Source organism: Phascolarctos cinereus, unplaced genomic scaffold (genome assembly GCF_003287225.1).
Source record: "Phascolarctos cinereus isolate Bilbo 61053 unplaced genomic scaffold, phaCin_HiC Scaffold_1;HRSCAF=81, whole genome shotgun sequence".
Classification (NCBI taxonomy): Eukaryota; Metazoa; Chordata; class Mammalia; order Diprotodontia; family Phascolarctidae; genus Phascolarctos; species Phascolarctos cinereus.
Genome location: NW_027555514.1, coordinates 36,353,278 through 36,379,602, shown reverse-complemented (window position 1 = coordinate 36,379,602; position 26,325 = coordinate 36,353,278). Strand labels below are relative to the sequence as shown.

General features: G+C 37.7%; 1 protein-coding gene across 1 annotated transcript in view; it reads right to left on the bottom strand.

Moving 5' to 3' along the window:
* Window positions 1-26,325, bottom strand: part of TBC1D5 (TBC1 domain family member 5) — a 613,691-nt gene that overhangs the window by 185,008 nt on the left and 402,358 nt on the right. Inside the window, 1 exon segment of the mRNA XM_078151425.1 lies at window positions 19,067-19,239. Within this exon segment, the coding sequence (XP_078007551.1) occupies window positions 19,067-19,239 (173 nt within the window).

Below are 26,325 nucleotides of genomic sequence, written 5' to 3'. Positions count from 1 at the left end.
AAAGAAGGCAACAGACAGAGGAAAAAGAAAAAAGAAAAAGATCTGTAATGATTTTTGTGAGATTTTATAAGAAATCTTAAAACAGATCAATGGTAAGGGACTCCAACATTGTAGTCTCAGATATGCTACATGAGGCAACAGAAGCAGCACTTAAGAAAGCAAGAAAGAAGCAGGGGACGGAATCAAGCACATGCAGAAGAGGTCTGTGCAGGAAGCACCTTAATTTTCAGGTATCAGTTTTTAAGGGGTCTGAAAGAGAGAGGGGGATAGCAAAAGTTCTAAAAGATGTTCGGATTCTACTGTTATGGGGAAAAAAGTCAACCAAAAGAATAACTAATATCTACTCATTGGTGCCTGCTTTTTGTACCAAAACACTGACATTTTTATGAGAACAATCTACATATGCAAAGGACCTCCTTGAAGAAAATAGGAAGGCTTTCAAAAACAAAAAGCAAGTCATATCTCTAGTCACTGAGTTCGTTAAAGGTCTAGAAAACAGAAGATTCTACTATACTTACTGTTTGTTGGCTATACAAAAGTCTGTTATTTGATACAACAAAATGTCACTCTACAGGCTCTCCTCCACTACAAATACATCCAGAATATCTTGCCGCGACAGAAAATTCCGTACCAACCCTCTGATTATTATCAATCATTACACATATATAGTAAGCATCTACCACATGCCAGGCAAAAAGATAGTCCCTGTCCCCAAGGAGCTTACAATCTAATGGGGGAGACAACATGCAAACATATTTACAAAGCAAGTTATACAGAGGATGAATAGGCATTAAGAAAGGAAAGGCACTAGAATTAAGAGGGGATAAGGAAGGCTTCCAGTAAAAGAAGGGATTTTAATAGGGACTTAAAGAAAACTAGGGAGGTCAGTAGGCAAAGCGAAGGAGGAAGAGCAATCCAGGCATGGGGGACAATCAGAGAAAATGCCTAGAGCCAAGAGATGGAGTGTTCTGATCATGGAATGATCAGACGGCCAGCGTCACTAGACTGAAGAGTATGTGGCAGGGAGTAAGGTATAAGAAGACTGGAAACGTAGGAGGGAGCTAGTGAATAGAGGTGGGGAGAAAGGGGTAACTCAATTGGATCTGAACTTTAGGAAAATCACTTTGGTGGATCAATGAAAGACAGACTGAAGTGGGGACAGACTCAAGGCAGGCAGAACTGCCAGTAGCTACTGCAATGGTACAGGTGTGAGGCAATGAGGCGCTGCACTAGAGGGGTGGCAGTGTTAGAGAAGGGGGTATATTTGAGAGATGTTATGAAGGTGAAACTGACAGGCCTTGGGAGCAAATTGGATACGGCGGGTAAGAGAGAGTGAGGAGTCCAGGATAACTATCCCATGATCTATTAAATATGAAAACACATGCTTGCTTAAGATGTATGCCAATATGAAGGAGGCAGAGTGTAGAGTTCAAAGACTCAGTTACTGAAACTGCTTCAAATGAGGCTGTCATGGAATCAATAAGTCTAAAGAACTGAAGTTTTAGGTCACGTGAATGGTAACAGAGAGACCCAGGGTGGTTGTGAGTAGGCTACAGCATATTATCACCTAAGAAATATGCAAGAGAAATGGAGTGAAGGATGTCATCCGGATGTATAACTGTAGACATCCTGAGACTCCACTGGTATATACATAATAACAAGAAAACTTGGAGAAGTCTGCTGAGCCTTTCTTCCAGTATGGAGAAGAGCTATACAGAATAAGAGGGCATGAATAGGTTGCCAACTGCACCACGGAATAGAGTACCCTCAAAAGTAATATCACAGACTGATCAAAGTAGCAACCAGTCAAAGGATTAAGAACCCAAGAGTTCTTAAAGTATTACAGAGGCAGCTAGGTAGTACCACAGTGGTCAAAGCCCTAGATCTGGAGTGAGGAAGACCCCTGATCCAATCTAGCCTCAGATACTTGCTAGCTGTGTCACTCTGGGCACAGGGTAGCTAATACTACACAGCTGAGTGATCCAAACAACTGGGTGAAGGGTACCCACTCCATACACCACACAACTCCTTCCCAAAGCTTTTGTTCGCTCAGTCACGGTAGCTAATGAATCACATTTTCTCTTTACACATATGAAGCTGGCTTTCATGTCCTCACAAGACTTCATTTTCCTAGGCTAGTAAAGAAAAAACATTATTCCTTTTCATCATATGTTCTATGGCTTCCAGATTCCTCGACATTCTAGTTCTAGATGAATTCTAGTATATCGATATCCCCCTTAAATGCAGCCCCTAAAATTGGGCAAAATAATGTCGTCGACTGGGTCAGACTCTTGTAGTGGTTCCCTTGTTGATACTATTACCTTTGCTTAATAAACATTCTTGCATGCCTTGATAATGGCAAATGTCGTCGTCCCTTCAATAGCAAAACAAACATTTCATACCAATTGGTCTTGTATCTTATGTGGATGTACAAGAAAATTTTAGTTGGAAGGATAAAGAGAAAGCCTGATGGTAAATGATTTCTGCTTATACTACAGATATTTCAGGATCATTTTAATCATTTAAAAGAAATAAGTGAAAATAATGGCACTTACTTTCTGTGTGGTTAGTTAAATTCAATAAGGATTTATTAATCACCATTACATACAATCCTTTTTAGGCAAAGTTGTATAAAGAAAAGTTTAACTGTATAACAGAAATGTTATTAGGCTTTCACACATTCTGGGGCATCAAAGAGCCCGGGCTGTGTTAAACATATTTAAAAAAAAAAAGTTTATGCTTTGAAGTCCTTTTCGTCTGTGGCATTTTCAATACTATCTTAGGAATCACCTTGCATACTTTAGTTAATAAGCCAATTGCACACAAAAGAGTAAGTCATTACTTGTTTTAAAAGCTGGCTGAGACTTTTTGTTCCTCCGTGTCTGGTCATTATCCATTTTAGGAGATTTTATTATAAGAACAAGGAATATACGTGCAGCCAACAGTAGATTTTCATGGGAATGGCAACAAGTTTGTGGTTTGTAAGTATTCGATAGCTCTATTTGCTTGAAGGTTCTTCCATGTATTAAATTGAAATCTGTCTCCCAGTCTCATTTTTTTTCTCCCATCCTCAAACAATACAGAATACATCTCTTTTAATTTTTTTCCTCTGAATCCTGGTTCTATTACTTAAGTCTGGCATTTTTTTGGTACTATCTGGAAATCTGATAAGAGTGTATCTCAAAATCCATTTCAGCTTTACAATGCCATGATTCCATGTTTTCATGCATGTTATTGATAAACATATCCTGATAACAGGGCCAAAGACAGAGCCTGAAAAAAAAACCTTTCCTGGACCAGGCATTCTTTATTCATCAAAAGTCTCTGAGTATTATTTTGAACAACCAGCTAATAATATTTAGAATTATACTATCCTATCTGTGTCCACACAGAGTAAGACTTTGTTAAAGATACCACTGAAATCAAGGCACACTGCTCTGGTGGTATTCCTCAGAAATTACGAGTCAGGTATGACATGCAGCATTAAAAAGTGAGTTGGATTTGGTATTACTTGTTCTGTTAAAATGGGGGCTCATGAAGATCATTTCTTTCTTTTCTAAGAGCTCACAAATAATAACTTCTGAAATAGATGCTAGAGTTTTGCTAGGGGTCAGTATTAAGCTCAGCAGTCTGTCATTTGGGGGCTCTACCTTTTCTCTTCTCTGGAAAAGCAGTACATATGCCTCTCTCTCCATGCTTCTTGCATTGTACCCATTCTCTACAGCAGAAATAGCCAGGGGGTACAGGGATAGGGTCCAGAGTCAGGAAGACTGCAGCTCAAATCCAGCCTCAGACACATACCAACTGTATAAGCCTGAGCAAGTCACTGAACCTCTTTTAGCCTCAGTTTCCCTAACTGTAAAATGGAGACAATAATAACATCTACCTCCAGAACTGTGAGGATCAAATGAGATAATATTTGTGAAGTGCTTTGTAAACTTTTATATTATTGCTATTATTGTTACTGTCGTTGTTATACCTCCTCAAACATGGTTAGCAATGGTTCTGTGACCAGACTCTTCAAATTCTTTTAGTGCCCTAAGGTGCATTCTCACGGGCCAAACTTACTTAAAGCAACTCACTGGTCTTTGATAATCTCTTCACTTAGCCTTTAATTTTCAATGAGCCCTTAAAGAAAACAGAAGCAAAACCAGAGTTAAGGAATTCCATGTTCTCTGTGTTGGCTATTCACATTTCATTGCCGTGGCCCAGGGAGTGGGCTGGCTATCCTGTTCTTTTTGTTGGGTTATCCTTAGTACGTTATGAGCCTAAATTACCCCACTTTGAGCGTTAGCCTTCCTGATACCACTCCTTTGGACTGGTGCCAGTCCTTTGCAGTCACTCCTAGTTAGACTGGTTATGTGGCCTCCTTCCTGTCTTTTAAACCCATCCTGTTAGAATCAAGAGTTCAGCAATTTTCTTTAATGATTTCTTGAAATATAACCACCAGGTTCTTTTATTAGTCTTCAATTTCATATAGTCTTATGATTCTCAAGTTACTTCTCCTTGATCTGATTTCCAGGTCAGATGTTTTTGATATATTTCGCCTTTTCTTCTATTTCCTCAAATTTTTAGCTTTGTTTTAATAGGTGGCGCAGCGGGCAGAGTGCTAGACCTGGAGTTAGAAAGCCCTGGGTGAAATCCCTCCTTAGCTACTTCACAGGTGTGATCCTCGGTAAGTCACAGAACCTCGGTCTGCCTCAGTTTGCTCCATCATATAATGGGGATAATAACAGCACCTACCTTCCAGAGGTATTGCGAGGATCAAATGGGATAATATCTGTGAAGCACGTGGCACAGTGCCTGGCATGCAGCAGGTTCTATACAAACACTTGCTATTATTAACAAAATATTTTAAAATTTAGAATAAAACACTAAAAGCAATTTTTAGTTTTCTCTTGGAATCATGAATTTCTATTTGTTCTGGGAGTTTGTTATTAGGGTAGTTTTCTACCTCTTCTGTAAACCTACTGATCCTTTTTTCCAGTTCTTTCCTCTATAGTTCTCCTTTCTTTCCCAATATTGCTTTTTAAACTCTTTCATTATTTCTTCAAAGAATTCTAATTGTTCTTATGGGAAAGCTTCTTCTTTTTAAAGTTTAGACAGTAACAATAACTGGAGCATTTATACAGTAAAATGCTTCACAAGATATTTCAGTCACAACCATCCTGGGAAGTAGGTGTCATTATCACCCTTATTTTACAGATTAAGAAACTGAGGCTAACAGAGGCTAAATTACTTGTCCACAGTCATACACTGGAAAGTGTCTGAGGCCGCATTTGAACTTAGATCTTCTTGACCCCGGGCTCTATCCACTGTGACCCTTAGCTACCTCAGCTGCAGAGAACAGAGAGGATGTGAGAAGTGTGGAGAGGAGATGGGCACATGTCATGATTTTCAAGAGAAAAGAAATGGCAGAAAAGTACAAACTGATGAGCCTGACATTTTAGACCATGCTGCGTAAATGTCCGTGAAAGAGGTGCTATTAGTATCCCCCTTTCACATACTAGGCAGTTATCTTTCTCTTCTGGGTTTGCGTCTTGGTTATCATTTCAGCTGCTGAAAACTCAGGAGCTGAGTTCTAAGTCTCCCTTACTGTAGGAATTAGGTCTTTCTTTTTAGTCCAGATCCTCCCTTTCTTCAGGGATCACACTAAGTTAGGCTTTTGACCCGAAACTTTTCCTTCACTGCAAGCATCAAAATTTTCCTCTCCTGCGATGCTACTTAAACAGCAACAAAAAGCATCTTTGATTACGTGTAAAGTTGCCCTATTCTGGCAGAAAAGATACGGTGGAGGCCTGTGTTTAGGGAAGATAGAGGAGTGCAGAGGGACTTTTTATTTACTAAAGATTCGAACACACGTTCTTAGGGAAAGAAGCCCAGATTACCTATGGCCATGTGAAAAAAACTCCACATCACTACTAATCAGAGAAACGTAAAAGCAGTTTGAGCTTCTGCCTCATGCCTATCAGACTGGCAAAGATGACAAAAAATGGAAAAAGACAAATGTTGGAGAGGCTTTGGGAGAACATGCACATCAATGCATCGTGGGAGGATAGGTGAATGAATGCAACCATTCTGGAAAGCAATTTGGAATTACACACAAAAAGTTACTAATCAGTACATGTCCTTTGACCTAGCTATACCACTGCTAGGTCTATGCCCCAGTGCAATCAAAGAAATAGGAAAAAGTATCACATGTACAAACATATTTGTAGCAGCACTTCTGTACTGGCAAAATTGGGAACTAAAGGGATGCCCACCAATTTAGAAGTGACTGAATAAACTGTGGTATGTGAATGTGACAGAATACTATTGTGGTGTAAGAAATGAGGAGACAGATGACTTCAAAGAAACATTTGCTGTTGAGTTGTTTTCAGTCATGTTTTACTCTTTGTGACCCCATTTGGGGTTTTCTTGGTACAGATACTGGAGTGCTTTCCCTTTTCCTTCTCCAGCTCATTTTACAGATGAGGAAACTGAGGTGAACATGGTGAAGAGACTGGTTAGTACATGTCTGAAGCTAGATTTAAACTCGGATTTAAAATTCCTGAGTCCAGGCCTGGCACTCTATCCACTGTGCCACCTCACTGCCCTCAAAGAAACATAGATTTATATGCAAAATGAAGTGAGCAGAGCCAGGACAATTTATACTATAACATCAATGTTATAAAAATGAGCAATTGTGAAGACTGAGAAAGTGATGAAGAATGAAATGAGCAGAACCAGGAAAACAATTCATATAATCACAACAACCTATAAAGAAAGACAACTTTGTAAGGGGATTGTACTAGGATTGGTACATATTGGTCTCACAATGACCCTGTGAGAAACAATGACGAAACATACTATCCACACCTCCTGACAGAGAGGGAATGGACTCAGGGTATAGAATGAGACATACATACCTATGCATACAGCCAACGGGGCAATATGTCTTGTTTAACTATGTGCATGTCTTACAATAATTTATTTTATTTTTCAGTGGGATAGGGGGTGAAGGGGAGAAAATGATTTTCTGGAGAGTTTGTGGGGAGGGCCTGCTGCAGATGTGGAATGCTGTATGCACGTTCAGAGGAGGTCACTATATCGTTGGTTGGATTTAATTGTTTTCCTTTGTTACAGGAGAGTTCTCACAGAGTGAAGGTAATGTGGAAATGTTTGTAATGTAAAAGAAAGAGTCAATAAAAAACAAAAAAGGAACGAGAGTTGATCCGAGAGGTCCGTGTGCTGTTGCATTGATTTCAGTAGTTCATCTTCCTTGTTCTTTAATTGGAGGAAGGGTGGATATCTGTGACAGTATTGTACAGACTTCATATTTTGGAGTCTCCCATCATTCAAGGTGTGCTTACCTCTTCAAAGACATATTGTCTGAATGTTCTGAAACCTGTTTCCTTCCAATTTAGGTGAGAAGTGTGACTTCGGCACTGCATTTTCTTGTTTGACTATTAAGGGTGCTCAGATGACATAATCACCTTTCCCCAAGAATCCCTCCATCTCCACTCCACCAGGCTTTCTGAGAGCAGCTGTTCACATCACTTAATCACCGTCTCTTTAGTGCTACCCATAGTTTAAGAACAGCTCTGCCCCGGGCACCGTGAAGGGTTACCTTAGCATTAGGGACCACCCTTCACTTTTCTGACTCCTAGGCTAGTTATTGATCTCTTGTTGCTCTGCTGTTTAGTTTGACTAAGTCCAAGACCCCCTGGGCCCATGACCCTCGTTTTCAAACTTGCCTCCTGATCCCTCTTCCATGATCCCATCGCTTCTTTCCCCCACGTGATCCAATGATAACTGGCTGTTCTATCATGCCTCAGCTTATCTCCCTCAACTTGACCCCTATCCTTCAACTAGACCAACTTCCCATCTGGTCTAGCTGAACTCTGGTCCTGTACCTGCATGTGAATGCCATACCTTCTGGAATAAAAAGTCACACAGACTTTTGGGACTTTGTAAAAGGAAGATGTTATTACTAGATTTTTACTTGAAAATTGCCATTTATTGGTGTTACCCATGGCAGAGCACTATTTGTGTAAATGGAGTGAGATTGTTTTTGAGACTGATTATTATATTATATATTGGGATGAATATGAGTTACTTTTTTGACCCCATGCATAAGCACGAAATGACAATAATGGACTCAGTTGATTCATACATAATGCCAACTTAGTAGAAACTTACTAGAAGTGGCTGATAAATGGGGATAGAAACATTTTAAAATGAAGTGCTTAAACTTAAAAGTTTATTCATTAATAACAAAGAGCCACCCCAGTTAAATTACCATAAACCACAACAACACAACAACTGCTAATCCAGAAAACAGGAATTAAGGGACATGGAAGATCCATAATAAGCATCTGGGGGATATGGCATTTTTCCCGTGAGTGTTGTAAAGAGCTCATAATTTAAGAGTGCCAAAGCCCAAGTGCGTTATGAAGGTCTTTCCTCAAAAGTGACATTAATTGCATATCCCACAGATGCTTATTATGTATTCTATTTATAATACCAAAGAGAAAAAATATCATTTAAAATATAAAGGCTTAATACTGTGTAAGGGTAGCAATATATCACCACTATTTTGAGATGTTAAAAGCACATAAAAATTGGGAGATCTAAACATCAAGCTTGTGCATCTTAAACTATCATGCTTAAGAACCATTTTCAAGCAATAATACGGTTAATGTTATGATGGCATGGTAGCAAGACCTTGGGCTTTGTTGATGCCTGTTACAGTTAAGAACTAATAAAGTGACTCCATAGGTCCACATTAGCTCCTTATGAAAACTGAAGTGCTAAAAAATACAATGTGCTCAAATTACTTTTAGAAAATTGAAAACAATACTCTTTTAGCTTCCAGAATATAATAATAATAATAAACATTTATATAGCTCTTACTATGTGCCAGGCTCTATGCTAAACACTTAACAACTATTATCTTATTTGATCCTCACAACAACCCTGGGAGATGTTATTATTATTCCTATTTTACAGATGAGGAAACTGAATCAAATAGAGATTAAATGATTGGCCCCTTTAGTGTCTGAGACTTGATTTGAACTCAGATCTTCAAGTCTCTAGTCTCAGTGATCCATCTACTGCACCAATTAGCTGACAGTCAAATGCTTTACTTTAGAAACTGTCTGGTATAGACAGGTGTCACAACTTAGGGTGGCAAACAACTAAAAAAATAATGTCAGGTACATCAAAGAAAGAAGGATAATTCAAGATGTAAACAGTCTGCGATATGATCTAACAAAACCTTTATTATAAGAATTATTGAAGGAGCTAGTTAATGCTGTGGATGGCATGGGCTCTAGAGTTTGGAGGACCTGAGTTCAAATTTGTCCTCAGAAACTAACTAGCTGTGTGACCCTCGGCAGGGCACTTAATGCTGATTGCTTCCAAAAAAAATTACTGAAGCAGTTGTATCACATCCAATGTTCATCATATTTAAAAGGTTTATGAATCATATTGAATATACATATACATTTACTATACATTCTTTTACAACAATGCTTTTAAGAAACTGGATATTAGATAACAAATACTTTGTTAATGTTAAAAAATGTGACTTAACATTTCCTAAGAAAAAAATAACTGAAGTTAACTAAACGATAATAAATCCAACACATAAAATGACAGGATGACTAAGCAGGATACTGGACCCTGAATTTCAATCAGTAAGTATTTATTAATCACCTGGTATATGCTGGCAGTATGCTAGGCATGAGGGACATACTGACAAAAATTAGACAGTCTCTGGCTTTAAGGAATTTAAATTGCATAGGGAGAGACCAATAATGAAATTTAGGGGGGTGGTACTCATGTATGAAGCAGTACTTGAATTGAACTTTGAAGGGAAGTCAGGATTCCACAAAGCAGAGAAGATAAGGAGGGAGGAGAGCTCATGCAAAGGTGTGGAGAGGAGAGACATAGCACTGTATGTAAGCAAGGGGAGAACAAAAGGACAGTCTGGCCAGATCATGGAGTGCAAGAAGAGGAGGAATGCATAAGAAGGATGGAAAGGAAGGTTTACTGACAACTTTAAGCAAGCTTAGCAGCATTTATTCCTAATTTTAAAGATAAACAGACTGGTTTTTAAAAAACAACATCCCTTTGTGCACAACGACCAGTGTCGATAATTGGAATTACTTATCAATATAATTATTTTAAGCTGAATTACTTCATTAGCAGCCTACAACTAGAGATATAGCTCTTGTTACCAAGAACGTCTGAATGTTTTGGTTTTCAAAAGTTTGAAAAAAACAATTTTTTCTTTTAAGTTAATAATTTTCTAAATCTCTCTCAAAATCTGAAGGTATTGTATCAGAAAAGAGATTTTAAGAAACTTAAAACAACTTTCCCCATGTAAAACCCCCGAGATGAAGTAAAAAGAGAACTTAACCCTAATAGCACTTATTTACACGTGAGAGCTGCCGCCAGTTAGGATCTGACCACCTCCTTTTCTGAATGTGAACATGCATTTACTCCCTCATCTACAGAAACTGCTTGGATTGATGAGGTGCTATTGTTAGTTCATTTACTATTGGGACATTTACAGCTCTATAGCTATTCCCCTAGCTTTTGTAAGACTATTTTGGCTTTAATATAAAAAAAAAATCCTTGTTATGTTTGAAGAATCAAAAACCCTTCTAAACCTCTGTTGTACATACACATAATAGCACACTTCAGTTGACATGAGGACTATACATTTTGATCCTCCCCAGCAAGGATGGCATAGGACAAGCACAGTCTCTCTTCCCATCTGGTTTCTGCTAACATACAATTCCTAACATTGAAATGGGTCCACTTGTTGATAATTTACTCAGGCCATATGGCTATGCTGATGGATCTTCAAGTATTCATTTTTTATGAAACTTCTAAAGTAATGTTTCATTTTCAACAAAGACATACTCTGGAGTAACAGAAATGGTTGACTTCTGCATTAAGTTGTAAGACATGGGAAATAACAAGATATTGAAACCCTTTCCTCAAAAATGCGGGATTCTAACACACAACTGTGTTACTTTGAGATGCCCGAAGACTCAAAATAGGTCAGTTGTTTTTCCAATGAGAAAGTTCATATTTTCTTCTGTTTTTTTAAAACTTTTTTGATTTTGTTTTTGTAATATTTTGTTCTATCTTAGCTTGATGTCTCATAAAGTCATTAGTTTCCTCTAGCTCAATTCTAATTTTTAAGTAACTACTTTCTTCAGTTAGTTTTGTACTTCCTTTTCCATTTGGCCAATTCTATTTTTTAGGGAATTATTTTCCTCTGTAAATTTTGGTATACCTAGTCAACGACCTTAATTTTTTCTTCTCAGAACTAGATAAATCTAACCAAAAAATGAATAAGAAAGACATTAAAGTGGTAAATAAAATTCTTGAAAAGTTAGATATATCTCAGGAGAAAGTTGAATGGGAATATAAAGGAATATATCTTTTTCTCAGCAATACATGGCACCTACACAAAAACTGACTGTGTATTAAGACATAAAAAGCTCACAACCAAATACAGAAAAGCAGAAATAGTAAACACTTCCTTTTCAGATCATAATGTAATACATTCATTAATGGATAGCAGAGAGATAAAAATTGATTGGAAATTAAATAATGCAATCCTTAAAAATAGTGGCTTAAAGAACAAATCATAGAAACAATCAATAATTTCATTAAAAAAATGACAACAAAGAGACAAATCTACCAAAATTTATGGGATGCAGCCAAAACAGTACTTAGGGGGAAATTTATATCTCTAATCTCTTATATCAATAAAAAAGAGAAAAAGCAGATCAATGAATTGGGCATGCAACAACAACAACAAAAAAAACACTAGAAAGAGAACAAATTAAAAATGCCCAATTAAATACCAAAGTGGAAATCTTGAAAATCAAAGGACAGACTAATAAGATTAAAAGTAAGAAAACCATCGAACTAATAAATAAAACTAGAAGGTAATTTTAAGAAAAGAACCCAATAAAATAGGTAAACTACTGGTTAATTTGATTTTAAAAAAGTAAAGAAAGAAAAAAATGAAAGGGGTGAATTCACCACCAATGTAGAAGAAATTAAGACAATTGTTAGGAGCTATTTTGCCCAATTATATGCTAATAAACTTGACACTCTAAATGAAATGGATAAATATCTACAAAAATATAAATTACCCAGATTAACAGAAGAAAAAATAATTTACTTAAACAACCCTATCTTAGAAGAAGAAATTGAACAAGCCATCAATGAATTTCCTAAGAAAAAACCCACAGGACCGGATGGAATTCAAAAGTTAATTCGACCAAACATTTAAAGAACAATTAATGCCAATACTATATACAGTATTTGGAAAAACAGGTGAAGAAGGAGTCCTAACAAATTCCCTTAATGACATAAATATGGTGCTGATACCTAAACCAGGAGGAGCCAAAACAGAGAAAGGAAATTATAGACTAATTTCCCTAAAGAATATTGATGCAAAAATTTTAAATAAAATAATAGCAAAGAGATTACAACAATATATCACAAGGATGATATACTATGACCAGGTGGGATTTATACCAGGAATGCAGGGCTGGTTCAATATTAGGAAAACTATCAGTATAATTGACCATATCAATAACAAAACTAGCAGAAATCATATGACCGTCTCAATAGATGCAGAAAAAGCCTCTGACAAACTACAGCACCCATTCCTATTAAAAACAATAGAGAACATAGGAATAAATGGAGCTTAACCTTAAAATGACAAGCAATATTTATCTAAAACCAGCAGTAAGTACTATCTATCACTTCTAAGTCTGTATCCCAAAGATATCATTAAAAATGGGAAAAGGACCCACTTGTACAAAAATATTTATAGCAGATCTTTTTGTTGTGGCAAAGAACTGGAAATTGAGGGACGCTCATCAATTGGGGAATGGCTGAATAAGTTGTGGTACATGAATGGAATGGAATAATATTGTGCTATAAGAAATGATGAGCAGGCGGACTGCAGAAAAACCTCGAAAGACTTATATGAACTGATGCTGAGTGAAGTGAGCAGAACCAAAAGAACATTGCATTGATAGACTTAGCTCTTCTCAGCAATGCAAGGATACAAGACAATTCCAAAAGACTCACGATGGAAAAAGCTATCCACATCTAGAGAAAGAACTATGGAGTCTGAATGCAGATTGAAGCATACTATTTGCTCTCCTTTTCTTTTGTTGTTTTGTTTTGATTCTTCTTTCTTGTGGTTCCTTCCATTGGTTCTAGTTCTGCTTTACATGATGGCTAATGTGAAAATATGCTTAATATGAATGTATGAGTAGAGCCTATATCAGACTGCATGCCGTCTTGGGGAGGGGGGAGGAGAGTGAGGCGGAGAAAATTTAAAACTCAAAATCTTATGGAAGTGAATGTTGAAAAGTAAAAATAAATAATAAATTGTTCTTAAAAAAAGATATATTATGCTTAGAAAATCCTAGAGAATCAACTAAGAAACTACTTGAAATTAATAACAATTTTAGAAAAGCTGCAGAATACAAAATAAACCCACAAATCATCAGCATTTCTATTTTTTTTTTACCAAGAAAGTTCAACAGCAAGAGATAGAGAAATTGCATTTAAAATAACTGCAGACAATATAAAATATTTAGGAGTCTACCTGCCGAGATAAACCCAGGAACTACATGAACTCAATTACAAAACACTTTTCACACAAATAAAGTCAGATCTAAACAACTGGAAAAATATCAATTGCTCATGGGTAGGCTGAGCTAATATAATAAAAATGACAATTCTGCCTAATCTAATTTATTTATTCAGTGCCACACTGATCAAACTACCAAAATTTTATTTTGTAGAGTCAGGAAAAAAAAAATTTACCTGCAAAAACAAAAGGTCAAGAATATCAAGGGAATTAATTTAAAAAAAATACAAAGGAAATGGGACACCAATAACAGATCTCAAACTATATTATAAAGCAGTAATTATCAAAACTATCTGGTACTGGCTAAGAAATAGAGTGGTGGATCAGTGGAAAAGATTAGATATACAAGATACAGTAGCTAATGACCATAGTAACCTAGTGTTTGATAAACCCAAACACCCAAGCTTTTGGGATAAGAACTCACTATTTGACAAAAATCTGCTGGGAAAACAATAGGACACAAACTAGGCATAGACCAACATCACACACCAAATACCAAGATAAGGTCAAAATGGGTACATGATTTAGACATAAAGGGTGACAACACGAGCAAATTTGAAGAGCAAGAAATAGTCTACCTGCCAGATCTATGAGGAGGGGAAGAATTCATGACCAAACAAGAGACAGAGAGCATTACAAAATGTAAAATAGATAATTTTGTTTATATTAAATTAAAAAGCTTTTGTACGAACAAAAACAATGCAATCAAGATTAGGAAGAAAGCAGAAAGCCAAGAAACAATCTTTATAGCAAGCATCTCTGACAAAGGCCTCATTTCTCAAATATATAGAGAAGTGAGTAAAATTTGTAAAAATACAAGCTATCCATGTCCAGATAAAGAACTGGTGGATTCTGAAGGAAGAGAGAAGCTTATTTTATTTTTTTTTTTCTTGTGTTTTTTTTCCCCTTTAGAATTGTTTCTTCTTTCAGAAATGTGACTAATATGGAAGTATTTTTACATGACAGCACATGTATAAACTATATCAAACTGCCTACCATTTTCAGAAGAGGTAAGGGGAGGAAGGGAGAGAAAAATTTGGAACTCAAAATCTTGTAAAAATGAATGCTAAAAATTTTCTTGACATGTAACTAGGTAAAAAAACAAAGCACTGTTAAAGTTAAAGATGTTTTTTAAAAAATCATCACAAAAGGAAAAATGCTAAACAAAGATGTTAAAAATACATAGTTTTTCAAAATTAAGTCATAAAAATATACTGAAAGAAAAATTCCCTTATCAGTCAATAGTGGGTTACATTTTATTGATAAAATGTATCTCATAATTGTTCTAATAGAAAAGAGAACGCCCTTCTGAGAAAGGCTGTGTATTTTTCTCCCCAGATATTATCCTTCAATTTTAAGGATAAAACCTAGGCTGGCTAATCCAAAGGCAACTGGGTATAAAAAGTAATGGAATAAACTATGTAACTCCCTGAGGCCTTTGCCAATACTGTGAATACATGTGATACGTAGTGAAGTAGTTACTGGGTGGTAATAACTGATGATAGCTTAATCCACTGAATACACATCTGACTATGTCTGCATTCCAAGGAGCAGCCCACCTAAGTATAGTGAAGTGCAGCATCAGGAATTCGGTCCCTTGGTGATTAAATCTTTGGTCTACACAGCCCATGAAACAAGTTAAAATATGAAATGGCCGTCAGTTGTGCAAAGCCTCCTGTTTCTGCAATAACAGTGTCAAAATGGAGTAAAATGTGGTTAGAAGATGCTAAGTATTACAAGTTTTGGAATGTCACCATTAACCTACTCATTTCTACAATTCTGTCCATCAATAGTATAGACATACTACTGGAGAAACTGAATCATATCAATCTTATTTCTACTATAAATGAAATAAAAAGCATAACAAATCAAACTGATCACATCTGAAAAGAAAGAAATGACTTCTTGCTGATTTGGGAGTCTGTATATTCAGATCACTGAGATATGGCATGCAGTGAAAACAATTCCAATTTGAGCTATTTTAAAATGGGAAATGAATGGAGGGAAGTATAATGCTGGTTACAATTTCTATAACAAGCAGACCAAAAGAACCTAAAAAGTGCCTTAACCTGGATACTTAATCTATTTACCAGGTTCGATATGGAAAAAAAAGACATAGAAAGGGGAAAGTCTGCTGACACTGCTTATGACAATGCCACATAGAAATTTAACTGATACAAATTAATTGTCAAAATGAAGAGACCAAAAATTGCCTAAAAACTTCTTTAGTTAGAAAATATTTAACTTACTTGCCAAGCAGAAAGTTATGGCAGCCAAGGGTAACAGAGATTTAGATTGTAAACTCATTTGCAGAAACTCATAGAAAAGAATGGTGGAATATTATAAGCAGCATCGCCTCATAAGACAGCAGGAAGCAGTGTTGGGAAAAATAATTTAAAGAAATCATGGTGAGAGAACCAACTAAGCAAAATTATCCTCAGGGTATTTAAGGACAAAACTGAGACTACAATAAACAAACGAAATATGGAAAATATCTGTAGGTTTTTCATAACGATCTTTTCAGCATCAAGGACAAAGGAACCATCATCATATCTGGTCCCCAACATCAGTCCTGGATGGTGAATTCTATCACAGAGGTGGAGGAAACAGCAATAAAGAATAAAAATGGGCAAAGCAGCTAACCTCTTATGCTATTGATATAATTTTGAGGGAGCTGAGAAATCTTTAAGCTATCTGAAGGAGGGGAAAAAACTAAAGAGATGGAAATATAAGAAAAGCAACCAAAAGAAGATAAAAAACTACTTACCTATGTGTCTACCTCTCCAACTTCAGAAAATCTTTGTGAGAATAATCTATACATGCATTGAGAGTATGCTGCATCACAAAGGAACAAGCAGGTTTTTCTAAGCAAAATTCCACAGTGGACAATTTACCACACAATTGATTGAAAGATGTAAAGCACACAAGATCTTATCGTGCTTAACTGTTTTTAGGCTGTAAGAAAATTACTTGATTTGGTAACACAACAGGCCACTTTAAAAACTCTCCTCTACAAAGGTGTGTCTCATATGTATTTCAAACTCTTCTTGAATTTATTACGGCACAACCATGTGTATGTACATACATACACACATATAATAACAGATACAATCATTTTTGATGGCTGTGACTATTAATATGAAGCAAGATGTAAAAAGGGACACGTGCTTGGAAAGGTTGGTGACGTGGTGGAAATCTAGCAGAGTCCAAGACGAAGAGTGATTTCCCATCCAGCACAGGATCACAGAACTAGAGCTGAAAGGGACCGTGGAAGAGACTTAGTCTGACCACCTTCATTTTAACAACAAGGAAATTGAGAGCCAAGAAAATAAAATGATTTACCCAAGCTCACACAAGTAATAAACATCAGAGGTAGTTTGAACACAGTGTCTTTTCCACACTGCTCCTGGTGCTCCTGTTTTTGTATGACATTATGCTAATTATATTAATTCCAACAACACTGTAGCACTTTCTAAATGACATACATAAGTACTCTTCCCTAACTACCCATACAGGAAAAAAAAAATAAGGGAACAAGGATGTTTATTTTAAAGATTATGATATACATCTGGAGGTACAAACTATAAAGCTCATTCATTAATCTGTTCAAGATCGATCTATCTATCTATCTTTCTATCTCTCTATCTATCTGCTATTAAAGGGAAGGAAAGGGAGAGAAGACTAGCTATGTTGGGGAAATGCCAAATTTCTTTGAATGACCCCAAGTGCCTCTTTAAAATAAAGACTTTTAAAATGTCAATATTCTTAGTTTCTAAAGTATTGAAATTAAAAATCACCCAAAGGGCATGGTAGACAGGACAGGGAGAAAAGACATTGTAAATAAGGAGCTAAGAGGGAAAAGTAGAATAAATCATGTCACCAAAGAAATGCTTGAGCAAAAAAGATGTATTCTCTCTAGGTGAAAAAAAGAATAATCACTAGACCACCTGTGTGATTCACTGGTATCTTCATAATGAAAAGAAAGTGAGGAAGGCTTCCAGCACATTGGATGGATTTTCTTAGGTTAGCTTATGGGAGCACATGAACAAGAATCACATAGCAAAGGCAGGCATGGATGGATCATGATCTATGCTGTCGAGACAATCCCCATGTCAAATAAATGGCAGACCCATTTGAATATTTGAGGATAAGACCAAAGGGTTATCAACTGACAGATTCAGGGTGTTCTAGTCCTTTCCTCATTAAGTCAGTTTGTATGACAATCAGATGAATTTGCGTTTTTATCTTTTATAAGCGAACATCTATTCTCTATGCAAATGATGAAAATCAATGCAGATTTTGAGTCCATTATCAAATAGTATAATCACTTAATAATAATTTAATTACCAACAAAAAGAACTAGCGTCAACATCTTAAGTGCTGATTTTTTTACTTATACAAAAGTATATAGCTTAGGCACAGGTTTAAACAGATATGCTAAAAAACAACCTGTGTACTGCATTAATGAATAATATTGCATATCAGGGGCTGAGGTGGGGTGCCATCCAGCTTGAGCTAAGAATAGTTTTTACATTTTTCAGATACAGTAAAAATTTATTTTAAAGTGTAAAAAAACCATTCCTGGCTCGTGGGCTATACAAAAACTAGCTTTGGGGTCCTGTTCTTTATTACTGGCTATATCACACCCATTTCCAACTGAAGAAAATGGAGTCGCCATCAAGATTAGGAGATTGAGCCAAAATGCACAGATAGGAGAAATTTAGAATCAGAATGACAAGACATATTGTTCATTAGGGATAGGGGGAAATCGATATCAGTACTTCCATCAGGGTAGGCATCTCCACGTGGGGAAGCTACCCCAACCAAAGCAGCAACTATTTTGCAATTCATTAATAGTGGAATTAAGCTATTAGTGTGACCCTGGGCAAGTCACTTAACTCTCATTGCTTCCAAAATAAAAAAAAAAAGTCTTTGCATGTAATTATCACTTCCTCACCTATCTAATATATGGAAACATTATTCTTAAATCTCTCCAAGCATACTAAAAAAAGTTTTACTGATTTTTTGTCGAATGCAGGTTGTATGTACATTTATTCTGTGGCTTTAAAAATTAGATTTTTGGGCAAAAACACAATTTGTATTCCTAGAGGATGAGGCCAGCAGACCAAAAAGCACCACTGTATCTATTCTTATCACAGGGGAGCTTCTCTTAGATCTGTAAATAAACTCCCACATGTGGAGGACTCCATCAACTTGCCCCTTTGCCTGGGGACACTGTTCTTTCAAACAAAACAAAGGTTATGCAAGGACTAAAGCAAACACTTAAAATTTCTCTCTCTTCTTTTTGAAAAATTTGTCCACTGTGGATTTCACTATTAATCCAAAATAGAATGATTACTTTTAAAAGCCACACACACTTACAGTCCATATATCTGTGGAGCGATTTCTAGTCTGTTCAGATGCATGTAGAGTTCTATATCTTGCTTCTTCAGCAGATGGTCTTGAATCTGGTTTACTTTTGTAACAATAGCAATGGATGGGCCTAAATCCTGTGGTCTGGCAAATGGGATGGTTGTGATCACTGTATCTTTCCCCTAAGACCGAAAGCAAGAAAAAATATCACATTTTAGTATTCATTCAAATATAATTTTAGAGAATGAATATGGAATGTTGTATGTACCTGTCCTAAGTGTCCTTGATAGAAATAAGAAAAGAACAGGCGAGAGTTCATAAATTATTATCTGTAGCAAATCATATGTTAACATTAATTGAACAATGTGTAAAAAATACAAGAAACTGCTACCTTTGTCATTTGGCCTAAACAGAGTGCAGGACACAGCCAGGCAGAACTGGCTCAGATCCTGCCTCAGATATCTACTAGTTCTATAATCCTAGGTAAACTACTTTACATTGCTGAGGCTCAGTTTCCTCATCTAGATAATGGAGATAACAATCATACTTTCCTCACAGGGTTGTTGTATCAAGTGAGATAATATATTTAAAATAATTTGTAAGTGTGAAAGTGATATATGTCAGCTTAGTAATATTAACACATTTTATTAAATATTAATATTATTCGACAAAATGAAGAAATCAGTAGAGCAATGTTTAGTTAGAAAGATTCTTCTCAAAGAAAGAGTTACCTCTTGGGTATGCTTGGTTTATACAAGGTTTCCTAATACACAGAAGCACGACAATAATGATTCTCTACACTATCAAATGAGACATAAAAGAGAGAGGGATATGATCTCCAAGGGTATCTGAAAACTGTCATGTTCTGTGTGAGGAACAGCGACGAAGCCAGGGTCCCCTGAGGAGCAGGGCTTGTGGGCACTGAGTATAAAGAAAGTGCAAAAGTAGGAAATGGCCAGGTTAACGTCCGAGACTTTTGTACCTGATCCTGGAGGCAATAGAGAGCCACTGTCATTTATTGAGTAGGGACGTGACATGGTCACAGCTGCTTTTGGGGTTCATCTGGAAGCTAAACAGAAAATGGATTGGAGTGGGGAGAGATTTGAGGCAGGAAAAACAACCAGAAGGCTACTGCCACATAGGTGTGAAGCGAAGAGAGCCTGGACTAGGGTGCTGGCAATGCCAAAGGAGAGAAGCGGGCAAACACAAGGGATACTAGGTAGAATTTTTTTTCGGTGACGCAATCAGGGTTAAGTGACTTTCCCAGGGCCACATAGGTAGTAAGTGTCAAGTGTCTGAGGCCACATTTGAACTCAGGTCCTCCTGATGCCAAGGCCAGAGCTCTTTTCGCTACACCACCTAGCTGCTCCTAGATAGAATTCTTCCAAGAATGTTTTGAATGCTTTTTTATTATTGGACTTCCATCTTTTTTCATTTCTGCTTAGGCTTAGATTCGCAGGGTAGGTAAACCTGAGCTGTACCCTGAGCTCTATTTCTCTTTGGAACTCATGATTTAAACCCTTCTGTGTTTTCTAGTGGGTACAGAATAGTCTTGTGTTATTCAAATGTCTTTTAATATTTGAAGGGTCTTCCAGTCACTTGAAGGATTTGTTGTTTCTCACTGAATTGTTAAAATTAACCACTTTGTATCCAGAAGTTTGCAGTTTACAATTTGTTTGTTTTCCTGGAGGCAATCTATGTATTCTTTCAATTGGTATTTCATTTTCTATGTTCAGAAGTTCTGGGAAGCTTTATTGCATTTTGGTGTTCAGGTTTTTTGAACTGTCATGCTCTTCTGGGAGACCTGTGAATCTTAGGGTTATCTCTAACATCCCAAGTTTTACTTGAATGGAGAACTTTGTTTTTTTAACTTCTCTCCTTCACTTCTGGGCATCTGAATTCCTAATCAGTTGTCGTCTCTTGTTTTGTTGGTGAGACTTTCCATCACAGATTCAAGTTTTACTACTCTGCCAATTATTTCTTCATTGCAGACCATAAATTTTGCTCTCACAATTCTCATTTCAACCACTCACAAAAGCATGCTGTGGTTCTATGTTCTCTTCAAATTCCAGAGGGTTCTCTGTCTCATCTGAGGTTGAATCATATTCCTTTGTTTTATAGTATTCATCCACAGGTGACTGAACTCATTTGTGAGATCTGGGGATATTTCCTTCAGCTATTAATGTGTTTTTCCTGTTCTTTATTTGCTTATGCTCAATGTCTTTTAAAATTTTTCCTCCTGATATTGTGGGTAATTTCAGTCTTTTCCCCCTTATTTTCCTCTGTTGTTCACTTTCTGACTCCCTTTTCTGACTCCTTTCCTCTGACAGTGATTTCCCTGGGGGTTGAATCTCAAGCATCTAAGCCTCCTCTCACACTATGCAATTCACAGTTCATTAGCTTGGCTTTCTGCCCCAAGTGACTTTTGGATGGATAGAAATGGCACCAGATGGATGTTGGGCTCTTTATACACACACACACACACACACACACACACACACACACACACACACACACACACAAAGATTCAGAGGCTCTCCTTCTAAATTTTAAACTTTAAGAATCCAGTTTTTCTTCAGAAGGACATTACCGACAATGAGATTTCACTGACTCTCCTCTATCTTGGTCAGAACCCACACAACCTTGGCAAGGAATTTAATCTAAGGTGGTTCCGGAAGCCCATGGTGTATGTACTTGGGTGGAAACAGATCCTTTTATCTATATTGTCCAAGGCTGGGAGTGGTCTTGTATAGTTGGGGGTGGTCTGGTATAGAGATATTTTCTCTGTCCAGGGGTGACATTACCCCTTACTGGTATATAAACTGTGAGCCCACTGCCATGATTGTTTTTGGTCTAAAAAAGATGGCCAAATGACCATTCTTTTATTAATAACCTGCTGGCCTTATTAATAAAATAATTAAATTACCCAGAAACTGTGTCTCTCAAACCTTTATAAATGTCACAAGCCCATGTATCAGGACGTCTAGTGCAGCTTTGCTACCTGCAGTATGATTGGCAGAGGAAGAAGGTTCTGAATAAGGAGGAGATAGCATGGAATTTCTAATCTTTTGGGCTGCTGATGCTCTAAAGCACAGAGAAAGCTGAAGTTGCATTATCTTTGTTGGATAATTTGTTTTGGAGAGTTCTGAGAGGTCATGAGGATCAGAAAAATGTCTATTCCTCCATCTTGTTGGTTATGTGACACAGAAGTCACAAAGGTAGTAGAATTAACAGGTCTTGGTGACAGATGAGATATGTTTAGTGAGAAAGGGAAGAGTCAAGAATGACACCTGGTTTCCTAGACTGTGTGACTAGAAGGACTGTGACTCCCTTGGCAATAACAGGAACATGAGGGGGAAAGAGGAGTTCAAGTTTTGACATGATGAGTTTAAGACATGTATGGAACATCCAGTCTGAGATGTCTAATAGGCAGATAGAGAGATGAGACTAGAGGTCAGGAGAGATAGTAGGGTTGTTTAAGCAGATTTGGAAATCATCAGCATAGAGATGAAAATCTAATCCAGATGAGTTGATGAGAACACTAAGTGAAATAGTATAAAGGGAGAAGAGAAGACAGCCCAGGACAGTCTTGTGGGACACCCACAGTTAATGGATGTGATGTTTAAAGATCCAGGAAAGGAAACTAAAAAGGGAGTGATCAGACAAGTAGGAGAACTGAAGAGAGAGTAGTGTCCTGAAAACCTAAAGAGATGATTGATAGTGTCAAAGGTTTCAGAGGAGTCCTGAATCAATTTATTTAGCTAGATACAAATACTAGTTATTGCTGTTCACTCGTGTCCAACTGAAGAGGCCTAGGACTTTGGGGTGGTGGAACCCCAAGATCGCATTACCAGGCCCTGCCTGAATGAATTCAACTCAAGTCTTCTTCCAGTCAGAGGAAAAGTTTATTAGTTATAAATCGCACAGGCCAGGTGATGCCCGTAAGGATAAGCGGGCATGAGAATAGCTCAGCCTTTGGGGGCATGAGAGATTCTCAGTGTCTGAATGGGGGCCAGGGTGGATTTTTATACACTGGAGTAACTTTGGGTGGCTAGAAAAGGGGGCTGGGAAAAGGGTCTAGGTAAGAATTCTAATTGGGGAGGTCTGAATAAGCAATGGGAATAGCTAATGGGGGAATGGGAAGGCAGTTGTCAAAGGGAGATAAGGGGAGCTGATAAGGAACCTGAAAGTTTAAGTGTTTTATGGGGCCTGTAATGGAGGGAGCTAGTAAGGTCAAAAGGTGGAGGCTGAGGCTTCCAAAGGGAGATGAGGAGCTGGGGTCTGCAAACAAATGGGAGCCAGATTCCCTTTGGGGCAAGGGGAGGGGGAGATCTCTGCTTGAGCTCACCCCATCACAACTCTCCCTGACCCCATTTGGGGTTTTCATGGCGAAGAAACTGGAGTGGTTTGATGTTTCCTTCTCCAGCTCATTTTAAGATTTGGAAACTGAGGTAAACAGAGTTAAGTGACCTGACCAGGGTCACAGAGCTAGTGTCCAAGGCCAGATTTGAGCTCAGACGTTTTCTTGACTCCAGGCCTGGAGCTCTACTCACTGCACCACTTAGCTGCCCCCAAGCAGTCGTTGTTCAGTCATTTCACTCTGATCTGACTCTTCGTGACCCCATTCGAAGTTTTCTTGGCAGAGTTACTGGAGTAGTTTGCCATTTCCTTCTCCAGCTCATTTTACAGATGAGGAAACTGAGGCAAATTTAGGTTAAGTGACTTGCCCATGGTCACACAGCTAGAAGTATCTGAGGCTGGATATGGACTCAGGAAGATGAGTCTTCCTGACTCCAGGCCTGCAGCTCCACCCACTGCACTACTCCCTGGTTGAAAAGAGTAGTGCTTTATTTCTTGTTGCTGGTACAGATAAACCCAAATTCAGAATTGTAAAGAAATTAAGACCGTAGACAAAGAGGCTAATGATCATAATTCATACAATGGCTTCTGTGTTTCCTTAAACCAATTAAATAGCCATTAAAGATGCTCATCTTGGTGCCAAATGTCTATAGGGTATTCCAACCCTTTAGTTCACTTCCTCTATATTTACCATTACCACTGTTCTCATTTTCCTTTGTCTCTATCTTTTGGTCTCCACAGACAGCAAAGTTTTTGAAAAAGATAAAGTCATTTACAAATACAAATTTTTAACGCTATTACTAATCCTATGGTGAAGACCTTCAAATATAACACATACAGCTCTGATTCATAAATCCCTGGTCTCATGTTTCCAGGACTTCCCTACTCGAATGTTTTGCCATCCTCATTTACAATTGTGCTTACAGACTCCTAAAGAAAAGCCAGAGTATATGGAATTCAAATCAGGCCTGATGTCATGATTTCTTTTAGGCCTAAGTCACACGAGCCAGTAGTACTTCATTTTAATGGATCAATTAAATTATGTTAACAGAATGGTGCAGCCTGAGATGTGCATCTGAATATGTCAGTATATATATTTTTAGACATTCAGTGCTGATGGACAATGCGGTGAGTATCAGGCTGCATTGAGTTTGGAAACCTGTCCGGTGCCTTGAAAGGTCTTTAAGCTTCTTTCTAATGTTAAATGCCTATCTCTTTAACATCAAATTTTTTCATATCAATTAATCAGCAAGTGCCTCTCAGCATCAGGTACTGTACTGTGATAGCCTGTGACGGGGAAGCGTGGGCTAGCGAAGGTCCCCCAAAGGCCAGAGAGACGCATGGCAAAGGTGTGCAGGCTACAGTCCACTAACATCAACCATCCACACTAACAACTCACTATCACTCACCATTTAAAAAATAGAGAAGTTAGCCTAAAAGTTCTTTGACAGATACATGATTTCATCAGTGTGGTTCTGTTCAGTGGTAGATGATGATGATGATGGAAAAAGTCACCATTTAAACATTACTTTATGGTTTGAAAAGTGCTTTATAAATCATTATTTCATTTGATCTTCACCCTGGGAGGCAGGTGCTATTCCCCCCCTCATTTTACAGATGAGGAAACTAAGGCAGTCACGAAGTGACTTGCCCAGGATTCCAGGGCCAGCATTCTATCCACTATGCCTCGTGGGAGCCTCTCATCACATCCCTTCTCATCTTGTGTCCAACCCCTTCCCTATTTCACAGGCCCAGAGTGACTTGCTCATAAACAAGTAAACAACCTAGCCAGGAAGTAAACCCAGCCCCTCTTACTCTTAATGAAGTATTTTTCCATTAAATATCTTGATATTACTTGGATATCAAGGAAATGTGTAGGTTATTGGTAGTTTTCTATACTTTAAAAGATGTGATCAGAGAAACACATGGGGGACTAGTGGGGGACTAGAAAGGTAGTGAGATCAAGGGTTAATGGATGGATCATCTGTTGGCTTCACTTCTGTCTATGCAATATTGGGAGATCAGGCACACTGGGTGGACCACGGAGGATTTATAAAAAAGCCACGGACCAGAATTGCACAGGATTAGGCGCTGGTAGTAGGTTCTGTCCTTTTGGAAGAATTAACCATATTGAAGAGATTATAGACCCAACAAGGTGCTTAAAGAACTTCCCACTGTATAAAAGAAAAGAATTTCCATGTGATAGGTAATCTTTAAATACTTTTAAATTTACTTCTTATAAACACCAATTACCTTACAAAAACTGGCATGAGAAATTATTTATTATTTTAAAAAATTCAGGACTAAGATCAAATTAACTATTTGTATTACTACAGATGATAATCACCCTTTTAAAAAATGGTCCTTGAGAGGATTCTGGGAAGATGGTGGAGTAGGTCAGAAAATTTCAAGATCTCAAGACATTCTTCCACAAAAGAGATAAACTAGCACCTCTGGGAGAACACAGAGCAGTGAAAATAAGTAAGAGTAGAGGCAGAAGAGGGGGTCCTCCTGGGACAATCAGAGAAGATTTGAAGAAAAATCCCAGGATGAGATTTCCTCCTAGTGAAGAGTAAGTACCTCTAGGCTAGGACCACTTAACCAAGAAATGGTAAAGCCTGGGGTTAGCTGGTTGGGACAGTGAGGGGAGCGACCCGGGGAAGATCTAGGAGACCTCTGCGGACAAGGAACGCCAGACACAGCTGTGCTGCAGAGACATGGTGGGAGTGAGAAGGAACCAGCACATGCTGAGTGAGTGCAGAAGCATTGGGGCAGGGACACCTCTGCTGTGGGCACTTACAGGAGTCTGGAGGTTTTGGTTTGAGTTCAAGGTCAAAGGAGAGAACTGAAGAGGTTTAGAGGCCAGAGGCACCATCCCCCATACCCCAGGACTAGAGGTGAGTATGAAA